This window comes from Lontra canadensis, unplaced genomic scaffold (genome assembly GCF_010015895.1).
Source record: "Lontra canadensis isolate GAN:19392208 unplaced genomic scaffold, GSC_riverotter_1.0 scaffold154, whole genome shotgun sequence".
NCBI classification, from domain to species: domain Eukaryota; kingdom Metazoa; phylum Chordata; class Mammalia; order Carnivora; family Mustelidae; genus Lontra; species Lontra canadensis.
In genome coordinates, this window is record NW_022631148.1 from 111,809 (window position 1) to 129,898 (window position 18,090).

General features: G+C 53.9%; 1 protein-coding gene across 1 annotated transcript in view; it reads left to right on the forward strand.

Annotated features, from left to right (window-relative positions):
* The window catches only part of CREB3L1 (cAMP responsive element binding protein 3 like 1), a 34,332-nt gene extending 17,020 nt beyond the window's left edge, over window positions 1-17,312 (forward strand). Inside the window, exons 2-12 of the mRNA XM_032844613.1 lie at window positions 1,635-1,863; window positions 4,210-4,394; window positions 7,576-7,654; window positions 9,362-9,519; window positions 10,208-10,357; window positions 10,490-10,548; window positions 10,741-10,809; window positions 12,689-12,788; window positions 13,725-13,851; window positions 16,144-16,411; window positions 16,601-17,312. Of these exons, the coding sequence (XP_032700504.1) occupies window positions 1,635-1,863; window positions 4,210-4,394; window positions 7,576-7,654; window positions 9,362-9,519; window positions 10,208-10,357; window positions 10,490-10,548; window positions 10,741-10,809; window positions 12,689-12,788; window positions 13,725-13,851; window positions 16,144-16,411; window positions 16,601-16,637 (1,461 nt within the window). The 3' untranslated portion in view covers window positions 16,638-17,312. The remainder of the gene's footprint in view (window positions 1-1,634; window positions 1,864-4,209; window positions 4,395-7,575; window positions 7,655-9,361; window positions 9,520-10,207; window positions 10,358-10,489; window positions 10,549-10,740; window positions 10,810-12,688; window positions 12,789-13,724; window positions 13,852-16,143; window positions 16,412-16,600) is intronic.
* The last annotated feature ends 778 nt before the right edge of the window (window positions 17,313-18,090 follow it).

Consider the following 18,090-nt stretch of genomic DNA (forward strand, 5'->3'; position numbering starts at 1 on the left):
ATACTAATAATGGCTACCAGCCACTGAGTACTCACTACACACTAGGCACCATTCTGCTACGTGCATTAATGTGTGTGTGTTCTGTGTGTAAGGGGTATACATACTTTACTCATTTTACCCTCATAATCCTATAAGGTGAATATTAAGCACCTCACAAATATTTGCTCTTCATGACAACACTATGATGTAGGCACTATTATTTCCCCTTTGCAGATAGGGAAACTGAGGCACAGAGAAGTGAAATATTCTCAAGCTTATTCTCAGAGGGCTTCTCTGTTCACCCCTTCAGGACTGGGGCAGGCTTTGAGTATTCCATGCCAGAAAGGGCCAACAGATCCAGACCTCGAGCCACCCCCCCCCCCAGAAGCCAGTCATTAACCCCTCACCAGGCTGGACTCCAGGACCTGAAGCAATCCCCCGGTCCCACCGCCTCTTCCACCCCACCAGCAAATGTACTCAGTCAGTAAATAAGGAACAGCAGTAGTGTTTCCTTACATGTTTATAATACTTTAAGAGAGAAAAAAAAATAAGCACCTACTACATACCAGGCACAGGGTGTTTTATTAATAATAAGAGGCAGTGTTTGTTGAGTATTTATTATGTACCCAGGACCATCGTCACAACAATCCTGACAGAATCTGTTATCATCCTCACCATACGAAAGAAGAAATGAAGCAAAGAGACGTTAATTAACTTTCCCAAGATCTCAGAGACGAATATTTTTCAACCTTTTTTGTTTCTAAGAAATGTATTTTACTTCATTACTGAGTACACACACACACACACACACACACACACACACACACAACTGGGACAAGAACCTCACCAGATATTTTAGCTCCCTACATGAAGGCAGTCTGGTATTTTCTACTCTTCTTCCTGTTTTATTTTTTCTTAAATCCTGGTTGTGACCTACTAGATTGATTTCACAACCCGTTCAGGAGTCCCTGAGCCACAGTTTCATCAACACTGAGTCATAGCTACAAGTATCAAGGCCAGGATTCGAACCCATGTAACATGGCTTTGAAGCCTAATCTCCTGGCATAAAGTACGTCTGGAAGAGCAGAGTCTGGAGGCGCAAGGACAGGTGCAGACTGTGCTAATGAGGGGAGGAGAAGCCTTGATAATCCCCCACCTTTCACTCCAGCGAAAGATACCAAAGTCACCAACGCGTCTCTAGGATGCAGACTTGCTGGTGTAGACACACCCTCTTTATTTAGTCTTCCCATGAAGTAGGGTGGATGGAGAATCAGTCTGAGCGACTGAACCAAGGTCCTGGAGCCAGAACCAAGAGCCTGGTATCCTGTCACCTGGTCCAGAGATGCTACTGCGCCCTCCCGTTAAGGATAATGACAGTGAGGCTGGAGATGGCAAACGGGGGGGGGGGGGGGGGCGTGTGGGGGTGGAGTGAGAGGTAGTGGTGACAGCGGTGATGGTCATGACAGAACCCATAATATTTGGTCCTGGGTACATGGGTAGTGGGGAGGGTGGTGGCGTTACTGATGGCAGGAAGAATAATGGGGAGGTTGCAGTGACAGTGGCAGTGGTGGCCGGTTTGGGAGCCCCACTACAACAGCTTGTGCGCCCCTTTTCCAAGCAAAGCTGACTGCCCCCTCCCCCTCCTCCTTCCCCAGCACTTCCCGGAGCACCTGGACCACTTTGCGGAAAACATGGAGGACTTCTCTAACGACCTGTTCAGCAGTTTCTTTGATGATCCCGTGCTGGACGAGAAAAGCCCTCTACTGGACATGGAACTGGACTCCCCCACCCCAGGCATCCAGGCTGAGCACAGCTACTCCCTGAGCGGTGACTCGGCGCCTCAGAGCCCCCTCGTGCCCATCAAGATGGAGGACACCACCCAAGGTAAGAAAGGGTAGCAGGACCCAGGGACAACCCAGACCCCAGGACCCCCAGGAGGGTTTGACATGAGAGAGAACAAAAAGGCAGGGGGCCGCACTCCTCTGAGAGGTGTTTGTGGGTGACTCCTCCGGGAAGCCCCTGGGCATCTCAGCCTGCTTCTCTGCTCCCTTGAAAGCTTCCTCCCACCCCCTCAGAAAAATGAGGCTTCAAGAAAGTTCTTCAGGAGAGGTTTACCGTGTTCACACACACAGTAAAATGCTTGGTAGGGACATGGGAGCAAGCAAGCCCCCCACCCTTGTCCAGCCTTGAGGGCCCGTGCGCAGGGTACAGGGTGCGGACCAATCCGGCTTCGCTGTGCGTTCGCATGCTTCTTCTCCCAGCTGCCGTGTGATCTTGAGCAAGTTGCTTTATCTCCCTGGGCCTGTTTCCTCAGTTATAAAATGAAGATAATAAATGTGTCATAGGAATTCTGGCCAAGATTTTTAAATCTATACATAAAATACCCAGTTGAGTGCCCAGCACATAATATATAAAAAGAATTAGTGGCTATTTTCACTGTGAGTGTTAAAGTCTTGTTAATACTTCAGCGGCTGGCACAGGGACCAGTGTTTTTAATTCCGCTTTCTCTTCTGAGGACAGTGGTCTCGAATGAGTTTCTTAATATTCTCATCTATAAAATGGGAAGAATAATAATGCCTGCCACATAGGAATATTGGGAGGAATAAAAGACTTCAGAAGTAGTGAGGCCTGAGAGCCTCACTCAGCTCAAGAAGTGTGTGCTGCTTCTGAGGGTCTTTGAGATCCCCCCCCGGGGCAGAGATGGGACTCTGCATCCCCACCCTGCTCAACTCTGTGGGGGCAGGGACACCGCCTGGGGTTCAGATGGCTTCAGGGCTGGGGCTGCAGAGGTCTTAGCATCCCTGCATGCCCTGGCCTCTCGGGGAAGCTTCTGGAAATCGCATCAGCAGGTCCTCAGGCCCCACCCAGGGGAGGGGCAGCGTGTGGGGTGGACCTCCTCCCATGGCAGGTTCTCCATCCACCCCCACTAGGCCGGCCCAGGCTGGCCACCCCAAGTCTATTTTTAGAGCAATTTGTCTGTGGGCCCTTTGCAGGGGTAGCTTCCCGGAGACCGGACAGCTGGCCCTGTAATTTAGGAAGATTGTGGGTGTTCCTGGAGCCCTGAGGCAGGCTGTGGCCCAGAGCTGGGGCACTCAGGCTCCCAGCAGGGTGGGGCCTCGTCTCTGAGGTGGGACTGGGCACCACTGACCCCCTCTCTCTACCCACAGCAGGCCCCAAAGGCCAGAACACCCTGGTCCTTCCCTTGCATCCCGGCTCCCTTGCATCCCCGGACCCCCACCTCATCTCACCACTGCTGGGGGCTCACAGGGCTGACTTGGAGTGCAGGACTGTAGGCACTACTCAGGAAAAGGGGTGATACCTGCCAGCCCTGTGGCCCAGGTGAGGCCAGGAGCTCCACTAAGAGGGCAGGAAGTGGACATCCCCTAGGAAACCTGCACATCACACCTCACCACCCATGTGCCCTCCCTACCCCTACCTCCTCACCACCCCCTCAAGCCCGTCGCCAGGTCCTGTGGATTCTCCCTAAACTTGTCTCCAGTATGTCCCTTCCCCTCCATCCCACTGTCCCTTCCTTTGCTCAGGCTTCATCTTCTTTGCTGGACTATGTCACCAGCCTCCTGCGAGTCTCTTTGCCTCCATCTTGCCTGCAGTCAGGCCCTTCTCCATACGCACACAGCATGATTTTTTTTGACATTACAAATCTGAGCATGCTTAAAACCCTTTGTTGCTTCCCCATTACCTTAAGGACAAAGTCACAGCTATGAGCCCAGCCTCCAAGGCTGCACTACCCCTGCTGGCCTCTGTGGGCCCACCTTCCTCTTCCCTTTGCATTGCAGCTGCTCTAAACTGCTTGCGACTCTCACAAGGTCCCAAAAGCCTAGCACAGTGCTCAGCAAATGTTCACTGAACAGCAATCATTCTATTAACAATAGCTAGCATTTACTGAGCATTTCCTTCTTGCCGGGCACATCTACAGATGGAGAAGCTAAGGCTCAGAGAGGTTAAGCAACTTACCTAAGGTCACACAGCCAGTCAAGAGGGGTCCAGATCTGTTGTCCATGCCTGCTCCGTGAACTGCTGAGTAAAGTAGATGCCCACCCCCCCACCTTTCTGGCCCCAGCCTGCTTCACAAGTGCCCCACTCTGCCCTTGCCTGCCTGTACCCTAGTCTCTCTCCTCAGCCCAGTCTAGAGCAGCTCCTAGGGGGAGGAGGGCAGCAGAGCCCTCTGCTTGGGGAGTCCCCTGAGCCTGGTCCTGCCCCCTTCCCCAGACGTGGAACATGGAGCATGGGTGCTGGGACACAAACTGTGCTCCGTCATGGTGAAGCAGGAGCAGAGCCCGGAGCTGCCCGTGGACCCTCTGGCTGCCTCCTCGGCCATGGCCGCTGCTGCAGCCATGGCCGCCCCCCCGCTGCTGGGCCTCAGCCCCCTGTCCAGGCTGCCCATCCCCCACCAGGTGAGCCTGAGGACTGTTCCCAGGGGCTGAGGGAGGGATGCTGGGGTTGGGGGTAGGGGTGGGCCTCTGTGGGAAGAGGCCTCGGAAGCCTTGCGTAGCCTGGGGCTGTGTGAACTGGGAGCAACGTGATCCTGGGGCTGAGGGTCAGAACTCATGCACCAGGCCTATGCCGACCCCCTTGGGCTGCCCCTTCCCTGTCCTAGAATGGGAACAAGCTGTAGCACCCTTGGAGGAAGCTGGGGCCCCTCGCTGTGTGCAGAAGGCAGCTGACAGGGACCTGGGCAGGGCTGAGCACCAGGGGCCTCAGGGATGGAGAAAGCCCTGGCCTGAGCACCAGGGGCCTCAGGGATGGAGAAAGCCCTGGCCTGAGGTCCAGGTCCTCAGGGATGGAGAAAGGCCAGGTCAGACAGCTCCCTCAAAGTGTTGGGATTTTTAAAAAGACCAAAATGAGAATACAACAGTTGCGCTGTATTTCAGTTGTATATGTTTGTGAGGTCAATATTTTTTACCTCATACACTCAGGCCACCCCTCCCCCCACCACCCCCCCATGATATGCATTCAACTCTAGATCCAACATGAACATCTGAAGAGCCTCCTGGGAATGCGAGCCCCAGACTCTGGGCCCTGCCTGGGTCCCAGCTCAGCTCTCATTTGTGCTCTGGGCATGTCGCCCTTCTCTTTCTTCCTCAGCTTTCTGATCTATAAAATGGGAGCATGAACTGCCTCTAAGGGGCTCCAAGCCCTGAGTCTACAATGTAAGGGCCTGCTTGAAATCCCTACATTTTGGGTTTGACTGGCTCTGCCCCCTGCTGGCCACATGTCTCACCCGATCAAAATGTATGTGGCCCAAGGCCAAGATTAGCCCCTTCCTACCCACCCGCCCCCACTGACCCAGAGGACCAAGGGCCCCTTGCAAAGACGGAAAATCTTTTGTGACCATCTCCAAGATGGCTCAGCGACTCCTCAGGCCTTGCCAAAGCAGGAACGGAAGGTGCAGCAGAAGCAGCACAGCAGCAAGAGCCAGTCTCGGGAGGCTGGGCACGTGCCTCAGAGAGGGAAACTGAGGCTCAAGGAGCTAAGCGACTTGCCCAGAATCACACAGTGAGAAATAATGAGCTGCAGGGCGCCTGGGTGGCTCAGTTAGTTAAGCATCCCACTCTTGGTTTCTGCTCAGGTCATGATTTCCAGGTCGTGAGATCAAACCTGCTTAAGAGCCTCTCTCTCTCTCTCTCTCTCTCTCTCACTCTCTATCCCTCTCCACCTCTCTCCCCCTCTCTCTAAAAAAACAAAAACAAAAATCCCACACGCGGAAATAATGAACCGCATTCCAAAATTGGCCTCCAAGTCTCAGAAGCCCACACTTTCCACTCTAGTAAGAGCACGATGCCCTTGTGGAAGGTCCAGGAACCAGAAGCTGGCATTGTCGGTAATAGGCTGCATGACCCACCCTCCTGCATCACAGTGCCTTCTCTGTCCCCTGAGGGCTGAGCTGGGATGTAGACCAGAGACTCTCCAAGGTCCCTGCCAACTTGAACTTTCTGTGATTCTTACTCATCTGCCTACATTGGAGGCTCTGTGTCCCACCCACAGTGTCATGGCCTCTCTCTGCTGGCTGTGGACCCAAAAGAGACTCAGTCCTGAAATCCAGCACCCAGAAACATGGTGCCTTCCACAAAGAGAAAACCAGTTAGATGCATATTGAGAATCGTGTGTAGGAAGCCAAGCATGTTCTTTTTTTAAATTCAATTAATTAACACATAATGTATTATTAGCACCAGAGGTAGAGGTCGGTGATCATCAGTTGCATGTAACACCCAGTGGTCACTACATCACATGCCCTTCTTAATGTCCATCACCCAGTGACCCCATCCCATCACCCCCTCCCCTCCACCAGCCCTCAATTTGTTTCCAATGTTTAAGAGTCTCCCGTGGTTTGTCTCCCTCTCCGATTTCATCTTGTTTTATTTTTTCCTCCCTTTCCCTATGCTCCTGTTTTCTTTCTTAAATACTGCATATGAGTGAAATCCTATGATAATTGTTTTCCTCTGATTAACTTATTTGCATAGCATAATTCCTTCTAATTCTATCCATGTCATTGCAAATGGCAAGATTTCTTTTTTTATAGCTGAGTAATACTCCATGGTATGTATGTATATGTGTGTGTGTATATATACACACACACATATATATCACATCTTCTTTATCCATTCATCTATCAATGGACATCTAGGCTCTTTCCATAGTTTGGCTATTGTGGACATGGCTGCTATAAACATTGGGGTGCACATGCCCCTTCAGATCACTACATCTGTATCCTTGGGGTAAATACCTAGTAGGTCATTCATGTTCTTGATGCCCTTTCTGGAACAGCAAGTTGGAACATAAAGAAATAGCAGTACTTGTTTGTTTAAAACATAAATCTAGTTCTGTCAGTCCCTTGCGATACACCCCATCAGGGACTCCTTATTGTTTCAGACTTCTTTGCCCGGTCCCTTTCTACCTTCTGTGAATCCTACCATCACCCCAACCCCCACCCCCCCCGGCCAGGCCTTCCGGTCTTGTTTCCTACCACTCCCTCCTGGCACACCCCTACACTCTGGACACCCCAAATACCTGCAGATTCCAGAGCCAGCCATGCTCTCTAGCCCCTTGGACCTTTGCAGTTGGGAATTCCTTTCATTTCACTTACCACCTGCCTTGTCCTTTATCTGGAACGTTCCTGTTTATACTTCAAGGTTCAGCTGCCTAGAGAGCTCACCCCGCTTAGAGAGCTCACCCCGCGCCCCCAGCCAGTTCAGGCCTTCTTCATCGGTGCTACTGTTGCCATTCACTGAACAGCAACAATGTGCCAGGCCTGTGACCTTCAGAGTCAGCAAAGAGCAGCTTCCATTAAAGAGATGGCCTTGCCCTTGGAGGCCGCAAGAAGCCCTCCTTCTCCGAGCTTAGGTCTAAACTACACTAGCTACTTAGCTATCATTCTCTTCTCTTAGGTCTAACTTGACTTCTCGAAGCCTGAGAACTTGCCTCTCCTCTGTCTGGGCTGTGCCCAGAACTCTGGGTCTATCCACCTCCTTAATTGTGCAGAGCAGACCGCCAGCTCTAGGGAGGGTGGGAGGTTGAACGGAACGGTGGGGACAGCCCCACGGGCAGCTGATGGAGCTGGACCTGTCTCTTCCTCAGGCCCCAGGAGAGATGACTCAGCTGCCAGTGATCAAAGCAGAGCCCCAGGAGGTGAATCAGTTCCTCAAAGTGACACCGGGTAAGTGTGTCCAGAGAGGGACTCTTTCTTTCCAGTCTTGGGCAGACAGCATCCTTTGGCCCAGCCCATCCATCTCCCTCAACAGCTACCATATCTCCCCAGAATATCCTTTCCTCCCTGCCCTGTGCACTTTCCAACCATACAGCTCCCTTTTTACCTAGTCTACAACTGTCATCTCTGTTATTGACGCCCTCACCCTGTTAGCTAATCCCCCCTCCTGTCATTCACTAATGGAAGCCCACTCTATGGCCACCCATCCATCCATCCATCCACCCATTCATTCATCCATCCATCCATCCATCCAAAAGAGTTCGTTGGGCATGTCTAGGGAAGCAGAGACAGAAGACAGGTCCTGTGCCCAAGTAGATCACAGAGTAGTGAGGGCCAACTTCATAGCACACATATGGGTTAAAGATGGCAGATTTTCCAGGAGGCTGTGGGGGCACATCCCCAGATCTGACAGGGGAGAAGGGAACAGAGAAAGCTTCTTGAACTGGCCAGAAGAACAGGCTTACCGAATATTTCCAACCCTATCTCATTAATTCATCAAACATTCATTGAGTATGTACTGTGTATCAGGCTCTGGGCTGAGTAGCACAAGGTTTAGAAAGATGAATAAGACCCAAGCTTCACCCTCCCATTGCTCACTCCCTCGGAGAGAAGATTCACAGAAGGTAGGAAGGGGCCATCGTGAAAACACGTCATGTTGTAAAGCGCCCTTCAGTCCATAAGGCATCTTCACAGACATGAGCTCTTTGTGTCCTCACGGCTCCCTGCAGTCCATTCTTTCCCTTCCAGCAGGGAAGTGAGGCTGGGAGGGGTTCATAAATACGACTACAGGTCACACACCTGGGGCGCATGACAGCAGAACTTGAACTCAGGCCCCCTGACTCCACATTCCAGGCTCTTTACATTATGGCATTCTTAAGAGGCAAATGAAAGTCCAGGGAGGGAGAGAGGACTCCTCCAGGGGGGCAGCTCGAGGCAGAGTCTGGAAGGATGCGGCTGTTCCTCCAGAGCCTCAGCCGGCTCTGCAATGATCAGGGCTTTCTGTGCTGTCCTGGGAGCTCTCCCTGCACTTGGGCTGTCGGTCCTTGTGGCTCTACCCAGGCCTTTCTCTGACCATCTGCAGCGTGTCAGTCTTCCTGATGCTATGGCCACAGAGCAGCAGTGGGGAGGGGAGGCTTGGGCCAATAGGGCTCCTGGCCGGTCTGCTGAGAGCCCAGTGCCTGCTGTCCTGTCACGCTCAAGTTGGAAGTGGAAACCCTGGGATTGCTGTGGCTGATGTTTGGCAGTGGGAAAAAGGAAGTGACAGAGGTTGTTGCTTGCCCCGCCTAATCCCCATGGATCTGGCTGTGGGCAAACTCCAGTCCCCTCTGGGGTTACCAGTGGAGGCTCCCAAGGGCCTGGACCCTGTGAAGTCAGGGAGGGGGAGGGACTTCGAGAATCTGGCCTCCATGATAGTCACACCAGGGACCGGGCTTAAAGGAGCCAGGCTTCTGTGGCGTCGGAGACGGGCTGGCATTCAGAAATGAACTTCCGGGATGTTAACTTAACTTTCTGACATGGCAGAGGAGCTTCTGGGATAGCTGGTCAAGGCCCCAGTATTCCGTCCCCCACAGTGTCGGGGGGACCTGGCCGACCTCTGATGTCCCAGCAGAGGTGGGCTGCAACCCTGCTAACCTGGATTCCCCCTGCTCTCCCCAGAGGACCTGGTGCAGATGCCTCTGACGCCCCCCAGCAGCCACGGCAGCGACAGTGACGGCTCCCAGAGTCCCCGCTCTCTGCCCCCCTCCAGCCCCGTCCGGCCCATGGCCCGCTCGTCCACAGCCATCTCCACCTCCCCCCTTCTCACCGCCCCTCACGTAAGCAGATGGGGGCGGGCTGGCCCTAGAGACGAGGGATTGAGTAAGTCCACCTGCACGCGAGCAGCGAGGAAGGGTCTAGGACCTCCAACCCTGATGGTCCCCATTCCCACAAGCATTCAGAGAGGTGTGTGCCGGGCAGATGAGAGTGTGAATCTTTTCATCCGGCTCTGGGGTAAAGAGGAAACAGGTAGAGAAGTCCAAGAGGCTGCCGCATCCCCACTGTGGCAGGGACTAGAGGCAGGACTAGAACTCCACATTACCGGGGATGGCTCAGGCCGGCTCCAAGGAGCACTGCTTGGGGAGTGGTGCTCAGGAGACCCAAAATTGCCCCGGGAAACATGGAGCTGACTCCTGTGTGGAGCCTCCCAAGCAAAGCTCATAGTGCAGGTAAAAGGGTGCTGTCTAGCAGCTCCAAACAAGTAAGTTTTGAGGCTGTGGATTCCAGGATGGGGTCTGGGGGGCCCCCACGCCCACCCTGCGATAATATACTGAGTACCTAACATGCTGGGCTCCAAGCACTGTTGCTACATGTTAGCGGATTTAATCCAGGTCCACCCTATCTCAGATTAGGAAACCGAGGCTGAGAGAGTCAATGCCTTCCTTGAGTCATGCAGAGTCTATGGCAGAGCTTGGATTTGAACCCAGGGCTGCCTGGTTCCTAACCAGCATGTCTGACTTCCCACAGAAACTACAGGGGACATCGGGGCCACTGCTCCTGACAGAGGAGGAGAAACGCACCCTGATTGCTGAGGGCTACCCCATCCCCACGAAACTCCCCCTCACCAAAGCCGAAGAAAAGGCCTTAAAGAGGGTCCGGAGAAAAATCAAGAATAAGGTAAGGCATGAGCTGGACCCTGGCCCTGCCCCAGGGCTGCTCCCCTGGTGATAACAGCCCTAAAATTGTGGGAGCCCCCCGGAAATGGCTATGTGGCTGTGGTAACCCCTGTTTTGGCACCTCCCCCTCTAGATCTCGGCCCAGGAGAGCCGCCGTAAGAAGAAGGAGTACGTGGAATGTCTAGAAAAGAAGTAAGCATTCTGAGCAGGGTGGCGGGCCTGGGACCCACTCCCCACCTGCCCCTCTCCCCAGTGCTCACTCCAAGGGCACCAGAGCAGGAGTGGGGATGGGGGGGTGCTCAGGGAGGGGTGGGCGGTGCAGAGGGGGCAGCAGTGAGCCTAGGGACTGCCCCTGAGCTTGTGTCTGCTGCTTGGCCCCCTCAGGGTGGAGACATTTACATCAGAGAACAACGAACTGTGGAAGAAGGTAGAGACCCTGGAGAATGCCAACAGGTAGGTAGTGCCCCCTGCATCGTCCGTGATCCCCCTCCTTCTCCAGGCAGGGCCCGGCTCTGGCATAGCTCTGGGAGGCAGGAGACAGGCCAGATGGCTGAGTTCAGGATGACAGGAACCCCAGAAACATGGAACACTGCAGCTTGGAACCCCTGGCTTCCCATCCTTCTTCATCCATGCATAGGTCTAGACACCCGACAGGGCAGGTGAGCCGCTTAAATGAGTTGGTGTAGGGCGGTGGCCTTCAAAGCGGAATTCCCCAGGCCTGGGAACCATTGGAAATGCTGATTTTCAGGCGTGGAGCCGGCCTACTGAATCAGGAACTCCCGGGGAGGGCTCAGCAATCTGTGTTTTACTAAGCCCTCCAGGTGATGTTGACGTACCCTAATGTTAGAGCCCTAACGTTAGAACCCCTGGCACGGGTGCTTGCCACTCCAAGCTCTTCTCACCAACAAGCAGCATCCACAAGCAGCATCCGCACCACCCGGGGGCTTGTAAGAACCACAGGATCTCGGAACTCTCCCCACCCCCAACCCCAACTTGCAGAATCAGAATATGCATTTCACCAAGATCCTCCCATGATTCACACGCACTGTTCCCTTTGAGAAACCTCAGTACAGGGCCCAGCACGTAGCAGCTACCTAAAGTCACAGCCTGGGTTTTTTAATCCCACTCTGCCATTTTTGTGATCCTGCAAAAACCATTAAAGCTCTCTGGTCCCCGGTTGCTTTATCTAAAAGGGGACGATAGAAGCTCTATCTCCCAGGATTCTTAGGAAGATTCAATGACACGGTGCAGGTAAAAGGCCCAGCACTGTGCTTGGCATTTAGGAATTCTCAATTCATGTTAGCTTTTCTTCTCCTCTTTTTTTTTTTTTATGGTTATTCTGAATTCTTGATAGTGCTTCGCCATGAGCCCACAGTAGGTCTCTAATAATTATTTGCTGGGGTAAATTGAAATGACAAGAGACGACAGCCGGTACTTAGCCAGTGCTCAACAGAGGCTTTCTCCTTCTTACCTTCCTTCTCCCCCAGCTTCTCCGGCAGGATCCAGCCACTCCCCCTAATTGACCTGGAGAATGCCCCCCACTCAGGGAAGGGGGACGGGGGCCCACACCCCTCACCCCTCTACCTCTGGCCCAGATTCCTCTCTCGGCCCAAAATAGGGCCAGGCCCTTGGAGCTATTTCGCCACCTGCTGTACATTCTGGTAACTGCAGCCCCACTGGCCGGCTAGGTGGAGGAAAGAAAGTTAAACTATAGTTGACCAGGCACTGGCTGAGCACCCCCTCTGTGTGCCCAGAGGGCTCTACATTGGGTGGGACCCAGTCCTAGCCCTCAGGGAGCCCACAGTTAGTGAAGGAGACTGACATGGAAATCCACGAACAGAAATAAGGTGCTACAGGTGCCGGGATAAAAGCAATAGTGACAAAATTAACCAAAATGGTACCTACTATTTACTGGACCCTCTCTACACACTAGATACCTGCCAGACGTGGAAGGCTTTCTTATCCGTTCTGGCAGTCGTGGGGTACAAAGGAAGGAAGGTCAATGTAGCTGTGACTGGTGTAGGTGAAGATAAAGGTGACCTCAGCCCAGGTGGGGCAGACCTTCCAAACCCACTTTGGCAAGGAGCACCACAGAGCACCCCTGAGCTCCCATAGGGTGACCCAGCAAATTCACCCCAAGATAGGCCCCAGGTTCCCCAGGCCACACCACAGAGGAGCCAACCGGGAGGTGACCTTTTCTGTCTTGACCAAAACGGGTACCTGGTGTGGAAGCCAAGTGCGGGGCCAGCCCGGGGGCTCCCTGGGAAAGTTCCAGGAGGCAGAGATGCCTGCTGGTGCAGAGCCTCCTGGGTCACCACAATGCCTTCCTCAGGACCCTGCTCCAGCAGCTGCAGAAGCTCCAGACTCTGGTCACCAACAAGATCTCAAGACCTTACAAGATGGCCGCCACCCAGACCGGGACCTGCCTCATGGTAGGTGCTATTCCCTCACCACAGGGTCACGCAAGGACAAGTGTTCCCCAGGGTGGCTTTCTAGGAAGGCAGGCAGAGCTCTGAGGGTTGGGCAACACCACCAGGATACACCACCCTAGTGCCTGCTGGGCCGGCTCTTGAAGACCCCAGCCTCTTTCACCAAGCGCATGGAGCCTTCTCGAACATAACCTTCCCTGACCAGTTCTAACACAATGTGGATGTGCAGCGACGCACATGAACCCAGTTAGGAGGTAGGGCAAGTCCCTTGAGGAGGCGGCTTCTATACCCTAAGGAGGAAAGGGCTTAGGGAGACACAAGGTTGGAAGACATTTGGTTCTTTCTTACTGGAATGAATAGTGAGTGAGGAGAAGGCTGAGCAAATCTCTAGGAACCCAAAAGAATGTGCAGGGTGTGGTTCAGGCATCTGCAGGTTCCTCGTGCACGCTGTCCTGGGAATGTGCAGCCTGGTACCTCCCGGTTGATCACTCCCTGGGGCCTCTGAGATCCTCATGCTGTCTGGTGTCAGACACCGCATGGGCCCGGCTTAGTTCCAGATGTGTGACTCTTCCTCGTCCTGCTGCAAATCTGGTGTGATGCTCTGTCCCCCTCCTTTGTCCCCCACCCAGGCCCCCCCTCACTCCTTTCTCCCTGTCCTGATCTCCCACCTTACAGGTGATATCCATGTTGACCACTTCCCTCTTTTTCTGACACTGCCTGTGGTGGCCCCTGAGGGGCTGAGATGGCCCGAGCAGCCTCCTCCACCTTCTCCAACAAGGGGAGAAGACCGCACATCTAGGAGGTGGTTGGCTCTGGGTGCTGCTTTCTTAGAAAAATACCAGGCTTTTTATACCTATTGTTTTTGGGGGAAAAAATTGGGGGTGGCAGGCGTTGCACCCTCCCCCAACCTGCTCTGACCCCCACTTTCTCCACTACCAGGTGGCAGCCTTGTGCTTCGTTCTGGTGCTGGGATCCCTTGTGCCCTGCCTCCCTGAGTTCTCCTCCAGCTCCCAGACTGTGAAGGAAGACCCCGTGGCTGCTGACAGCGTCTACACAGCTAGTCAGAGTGAGTGCTCTCGGCCAGGCCATCTTCCATCAGTCCCAACGTCTGAGCATCAGCCAGATAAAAGACAGGAGCCGGGCGGGTTCCGGGTTGGCGACATCTTATTCTACCTCCTGGTTTTGCAGATGGAGAAACTGAGGCCCCCAACGGGTCCATGATTTATTCAACGTTAGTTGTAGAACTGGGGCTACACTGCAGGCTCCCTGATCCCAGCCCACCCAAGAGTGGCCTGCAGGGGTTGGGGGGAGGTTTAGGGGACAGCAGGAATGTTCCCACCCTACTGCCACTCCCCCCACCCCCCGGCCCCCATGAATTATAGTGCCAGTGGTTAAAGGGCATCTGCCAGGAACAATTAGCATTTCAGGACTGGGATAGCACCTGAGTTTGGGTTCAAGGGCACTTTTTGATCAGACAGTGGTGGCTGAAGCATCGTGTTAAGGAATGCCAGGATGTCAAGCACGGGCAGAGGAGGGGCAGCCATGGTGGGAGCTCAGGTAGTTATCTCCCCGCAAGGGACCGATGGTGATTAAGAGCATGGGGCCTCAAAGTTCATCATGTCTGCCATTGCCGCTTGCTAACTTCTTGACCTTGGGCACATGTCTTGAGCTCCCTAAGTTTTTGTGTCTTCATCTGAAAAACAGAAGTCCCAGTTCTGCACTCCCCGAGCATGGCAGTTGTCACAACTAAATGGCACAGGGAACGCACACTCTTAGCACAGGGTCTGGTACACAGTAGGCGCTTACTCATTGAGCGCATCCCCCCTCCCTTTTTGAAGACCTTGCTGGGGGGAAGAAAAGGTACGCTAGGTGGGTGGCAAGGAGACAGCAAAGAATAGTCTGGACTGCCAGAAACAGAAGGTGCTTCAGGTAGACCTACAGAGGAATGTTCTCACGGTTCATCGTCTACCAGAAACGAATCATCAGGCAGGACAGGAGGAGGAAGAGGAAAGAGATGGGGGGGGGGTCAGAGAGGGAGGAGACGGGGAGGAGTAGGATTCAAGAAGGAGGAATAGGCAGGGAGAATGAGCTAGACCATCGGGGCCTTGAAAGGAGGAAGGGGTGGGGAGGGTTAGGGGAAGAGGAAATGGATGTGGCTAGCCAAAACCACTCCCTGGACAAGTGTGGCCTGAGAGGAGACAGGACAGTTGCAGAGGGAGCTGGGCCCTGGGGGTGTGAGAGTCGAGAAAGTCACATATCCGTTTTCCAAGGCCAGGGGCGCCCTGGGGTATTTGGAGTTTGTAGGTAGAGGAAGCAGGAGGAGAGGAAGGGAGGGAAGTGGGGGGTGGGGCCAGTGTGGATGAACAAAGAGAGTCCGAGGAAGGGAAGCAATGAATGAGCCCCCTGGAGAGAATGCAGTGGGTGGCAAGCCCTGTGTGTGTGTCTGTGGTAAGAAGTGGCTTCTGGAGCTCTGCCGCGTTGCTCAATGGCAGGGAGTGTCCTTCACATACTCTCTTAGGTCAGGGCCTGAGGGCCGGGAAGGTGGTAGTAGATCCTGGAGGCAGGCAGCCCTGGGTCTGCCTCTTCTTTCCAGTGTAGGCCAAAGTACCTGATAAGCTAGAACCTCAGTTACCTGTTCTCTGGAACAGGCCTAAGAATATCCCCTTTCCAGAAGTTTCTGTGAGATGCTCGTTATTTGATATACAGGTCAAAGGGCTTTGCACAATGCCTAGCACAGGGTAGATATCCAACAAACTGTTTCCTTTTCCTTCATTTTCCTGAAGGGCACACTAGGGCCTAGAACAGGGAAGAGGGAGCCAGGGTGGCTCTGGGGGTTAAGCCTCTGCCTAGGCCCCTCTCACCACCCCCCACTCGGACTCCCTGCTCAGGGGGGAGTTTGCTCCTCCACATCCCCCGCCCGAACCCACCTTGTGCTCGCTCTCAAAAAAAATAAAATCTCCAAAAAAAGAAAAATGGAAGGATTTTGATTCAAGGTCTCAGAGGAAGTGAGTAGTGGAAGTAGGATTAGAACCCAGTTCTCAGATACCCCACCCTGGTACCCTCTGCTTGGGAAGAACTACTTTCTCAGAGTGCTTACTGAACAGTTTCAATCACTTTGTCCATAACGCTCTCATCAAACCACATCTACACGAGCTCGACCCTAGTATGCCTACTTTATGGAGGAGCAAACTGAGGCTCAGAAAGGCTAAAGCAAAGCCTAAGGCCCCAGAGGTCATACCCAAGGGCAGTGTTAGAGTTGGGGTTCCGACTCAGGCCCTCGTACTTCACTGCTGGACCAGGAATGTGGCTGGGAGTGGGGAGGCTCGGCCCAGAGGCTTACCATCAGCTCTCTGTCCAGTGCCCTCCCGGAGCCTCCTGTTCTACGATGAGGGAGCAGGCTCGTGGGAGGATGGCCGCAGCGCCCTGCTGCCCGTGGAGCCCCCAGACGGCTGGGAGATCAAGCCGGGGGGGCCAGCTGAGCAGCGGCCCCAGGACCACCTGCAGCATGACCACCTGGACAGCACCCACGAGACCACCAAGTACCTGAGCGAGGCCTGGCCGAAAGACATCGGTGGAAACGGCACCAGCCCGGACTTCTCTCACCCCAAGGAGTGGTTCCGTGAGAGGTAGGTGGGCGGGGCCCCTTCCCTAACGGGGCCCCAGGCTCCACCCATTCTCCGCCGGAGGGGGGGCTGGACCCCATCTCAGCCACGCCTCCCCAAGGCCCCATCCCACCCGCATTCTGATCCAGCGTGCAGAGTGGTGAGAAGGTCCTCCATGGACAGACTCACCCCAGACTTCTGTTCTCTCTCCAGGGATCTCGGCCCCAATACCACCATCAAACTCTCCTAGGCGCATCAAGACCCAGGACACAGGACGTCCCCTCTGGCACCCAGAAGAGGGGTGGTCTTGCTCTCTAACCCGGATCCAGCTTGTCCCCCTGCCCCCTGGGCTCCCACCCCAGGAGAAAGTGTTCCACTTCTCCCCAGCCCTTCTTTGCCCCACTCCCTACCAGGGCCTCTCCTTTCCCCATCACATTTGGACTGTTCCCTTGGGCGGACCACTCTGTCCTCACCGCTCCCTCCCACAGCCATCCATCCTTCTCAAATAAACCACTCACTGGGCTGACCCCCTCCTTTCTCATAATGACCGACTGGACCACTGCCTCCCTGCCCCCCCCCACATACACACCCATCAACACACCAACACACACCCCCCTCACCCCCCACCCCACTGTACAGAGACCAAGAACAGAAATTGTTTGTAAATAATGAACCTTATTTTTTATTATTGCCAATCCCCTAAAATATTGTATTTTACAAGTCTCCATCCTCCCTTCACCCCTCCCTTGTTTTATATTTTATGAAGTTAGTGCGGGCTTTGCTCTTCCTCCGGCCCTCACCCGGCCTCCTCCTGCCGCTGCCCAAGCCGCTGGGCCTTTTTAATTGCCAAACTGCTTCTTCCATCAGCTCAGCACAAGCTTTAAGAAGGCAAAAGTAAAAAAAAAAAAAAAAGATGCAGCATCAATTCCTGACTTTGTGCCTTTCTTCATGGGGGGAGAAGGGACTTTCTTTGTGGCGAGGGGGGGTGGGAACCAGGACTGAGAGATGGGGAGTGAGAAGGGAAAATCTATCTTCTATTCCTCCAGGGGTTCATTGGGGGTGTGGGCATGTGGGAGGGCATTTCTCCCTCTTCCAGCCAGGTGCAGGATTCCGACTAGATGCTCCAAGGATTCTGCTGGAGGCTGCTCCTCGGACTGCTGACAATGGAGGCAGAGAAGCAGATCAGCCACAGTCTTGGCCTTTGGGGATGCGAACTGCTAGGATCAAGCCTGTCCTGTGGACCAGACGCTGTGCCGGACACTTCCCATGCTCTACCCAGTGTGGTCCTCCTGACATCTGCCAACATTTCAGCCCTCGCGTCCTCTGCCTCAGCTGGGTCAAAGGTGCAAGCTCCACAGTCAGAAGATCTATGTTTAACTCCTGAGGCTGCCGCTCCCCAGCTGGGCATGGTAGCCAGAATTCTAATGCCACCTCCAAGCTTCCTGGCCCCTACTCTGCTTCCCTGCTGCTCCCCTCCCCCTCCCATACACACCTATTTAATCCCCTCCCCTAGAGTGTGCAGGAGACCTGTAAATACAAGGGGATGTCATGCCCATAATTAGGTGACCTTTTATGGCAAAAGTAAAGAGATTCTGCAGCTGTAATGAAGGTCCCAAATCAACCGATTTGGGGTTCATCAAAAGGGAGATGATCTTTGGTGGGCCTGGCTTAATCAGGTGAAAGCCATTTTTTTAAAAAGGCAC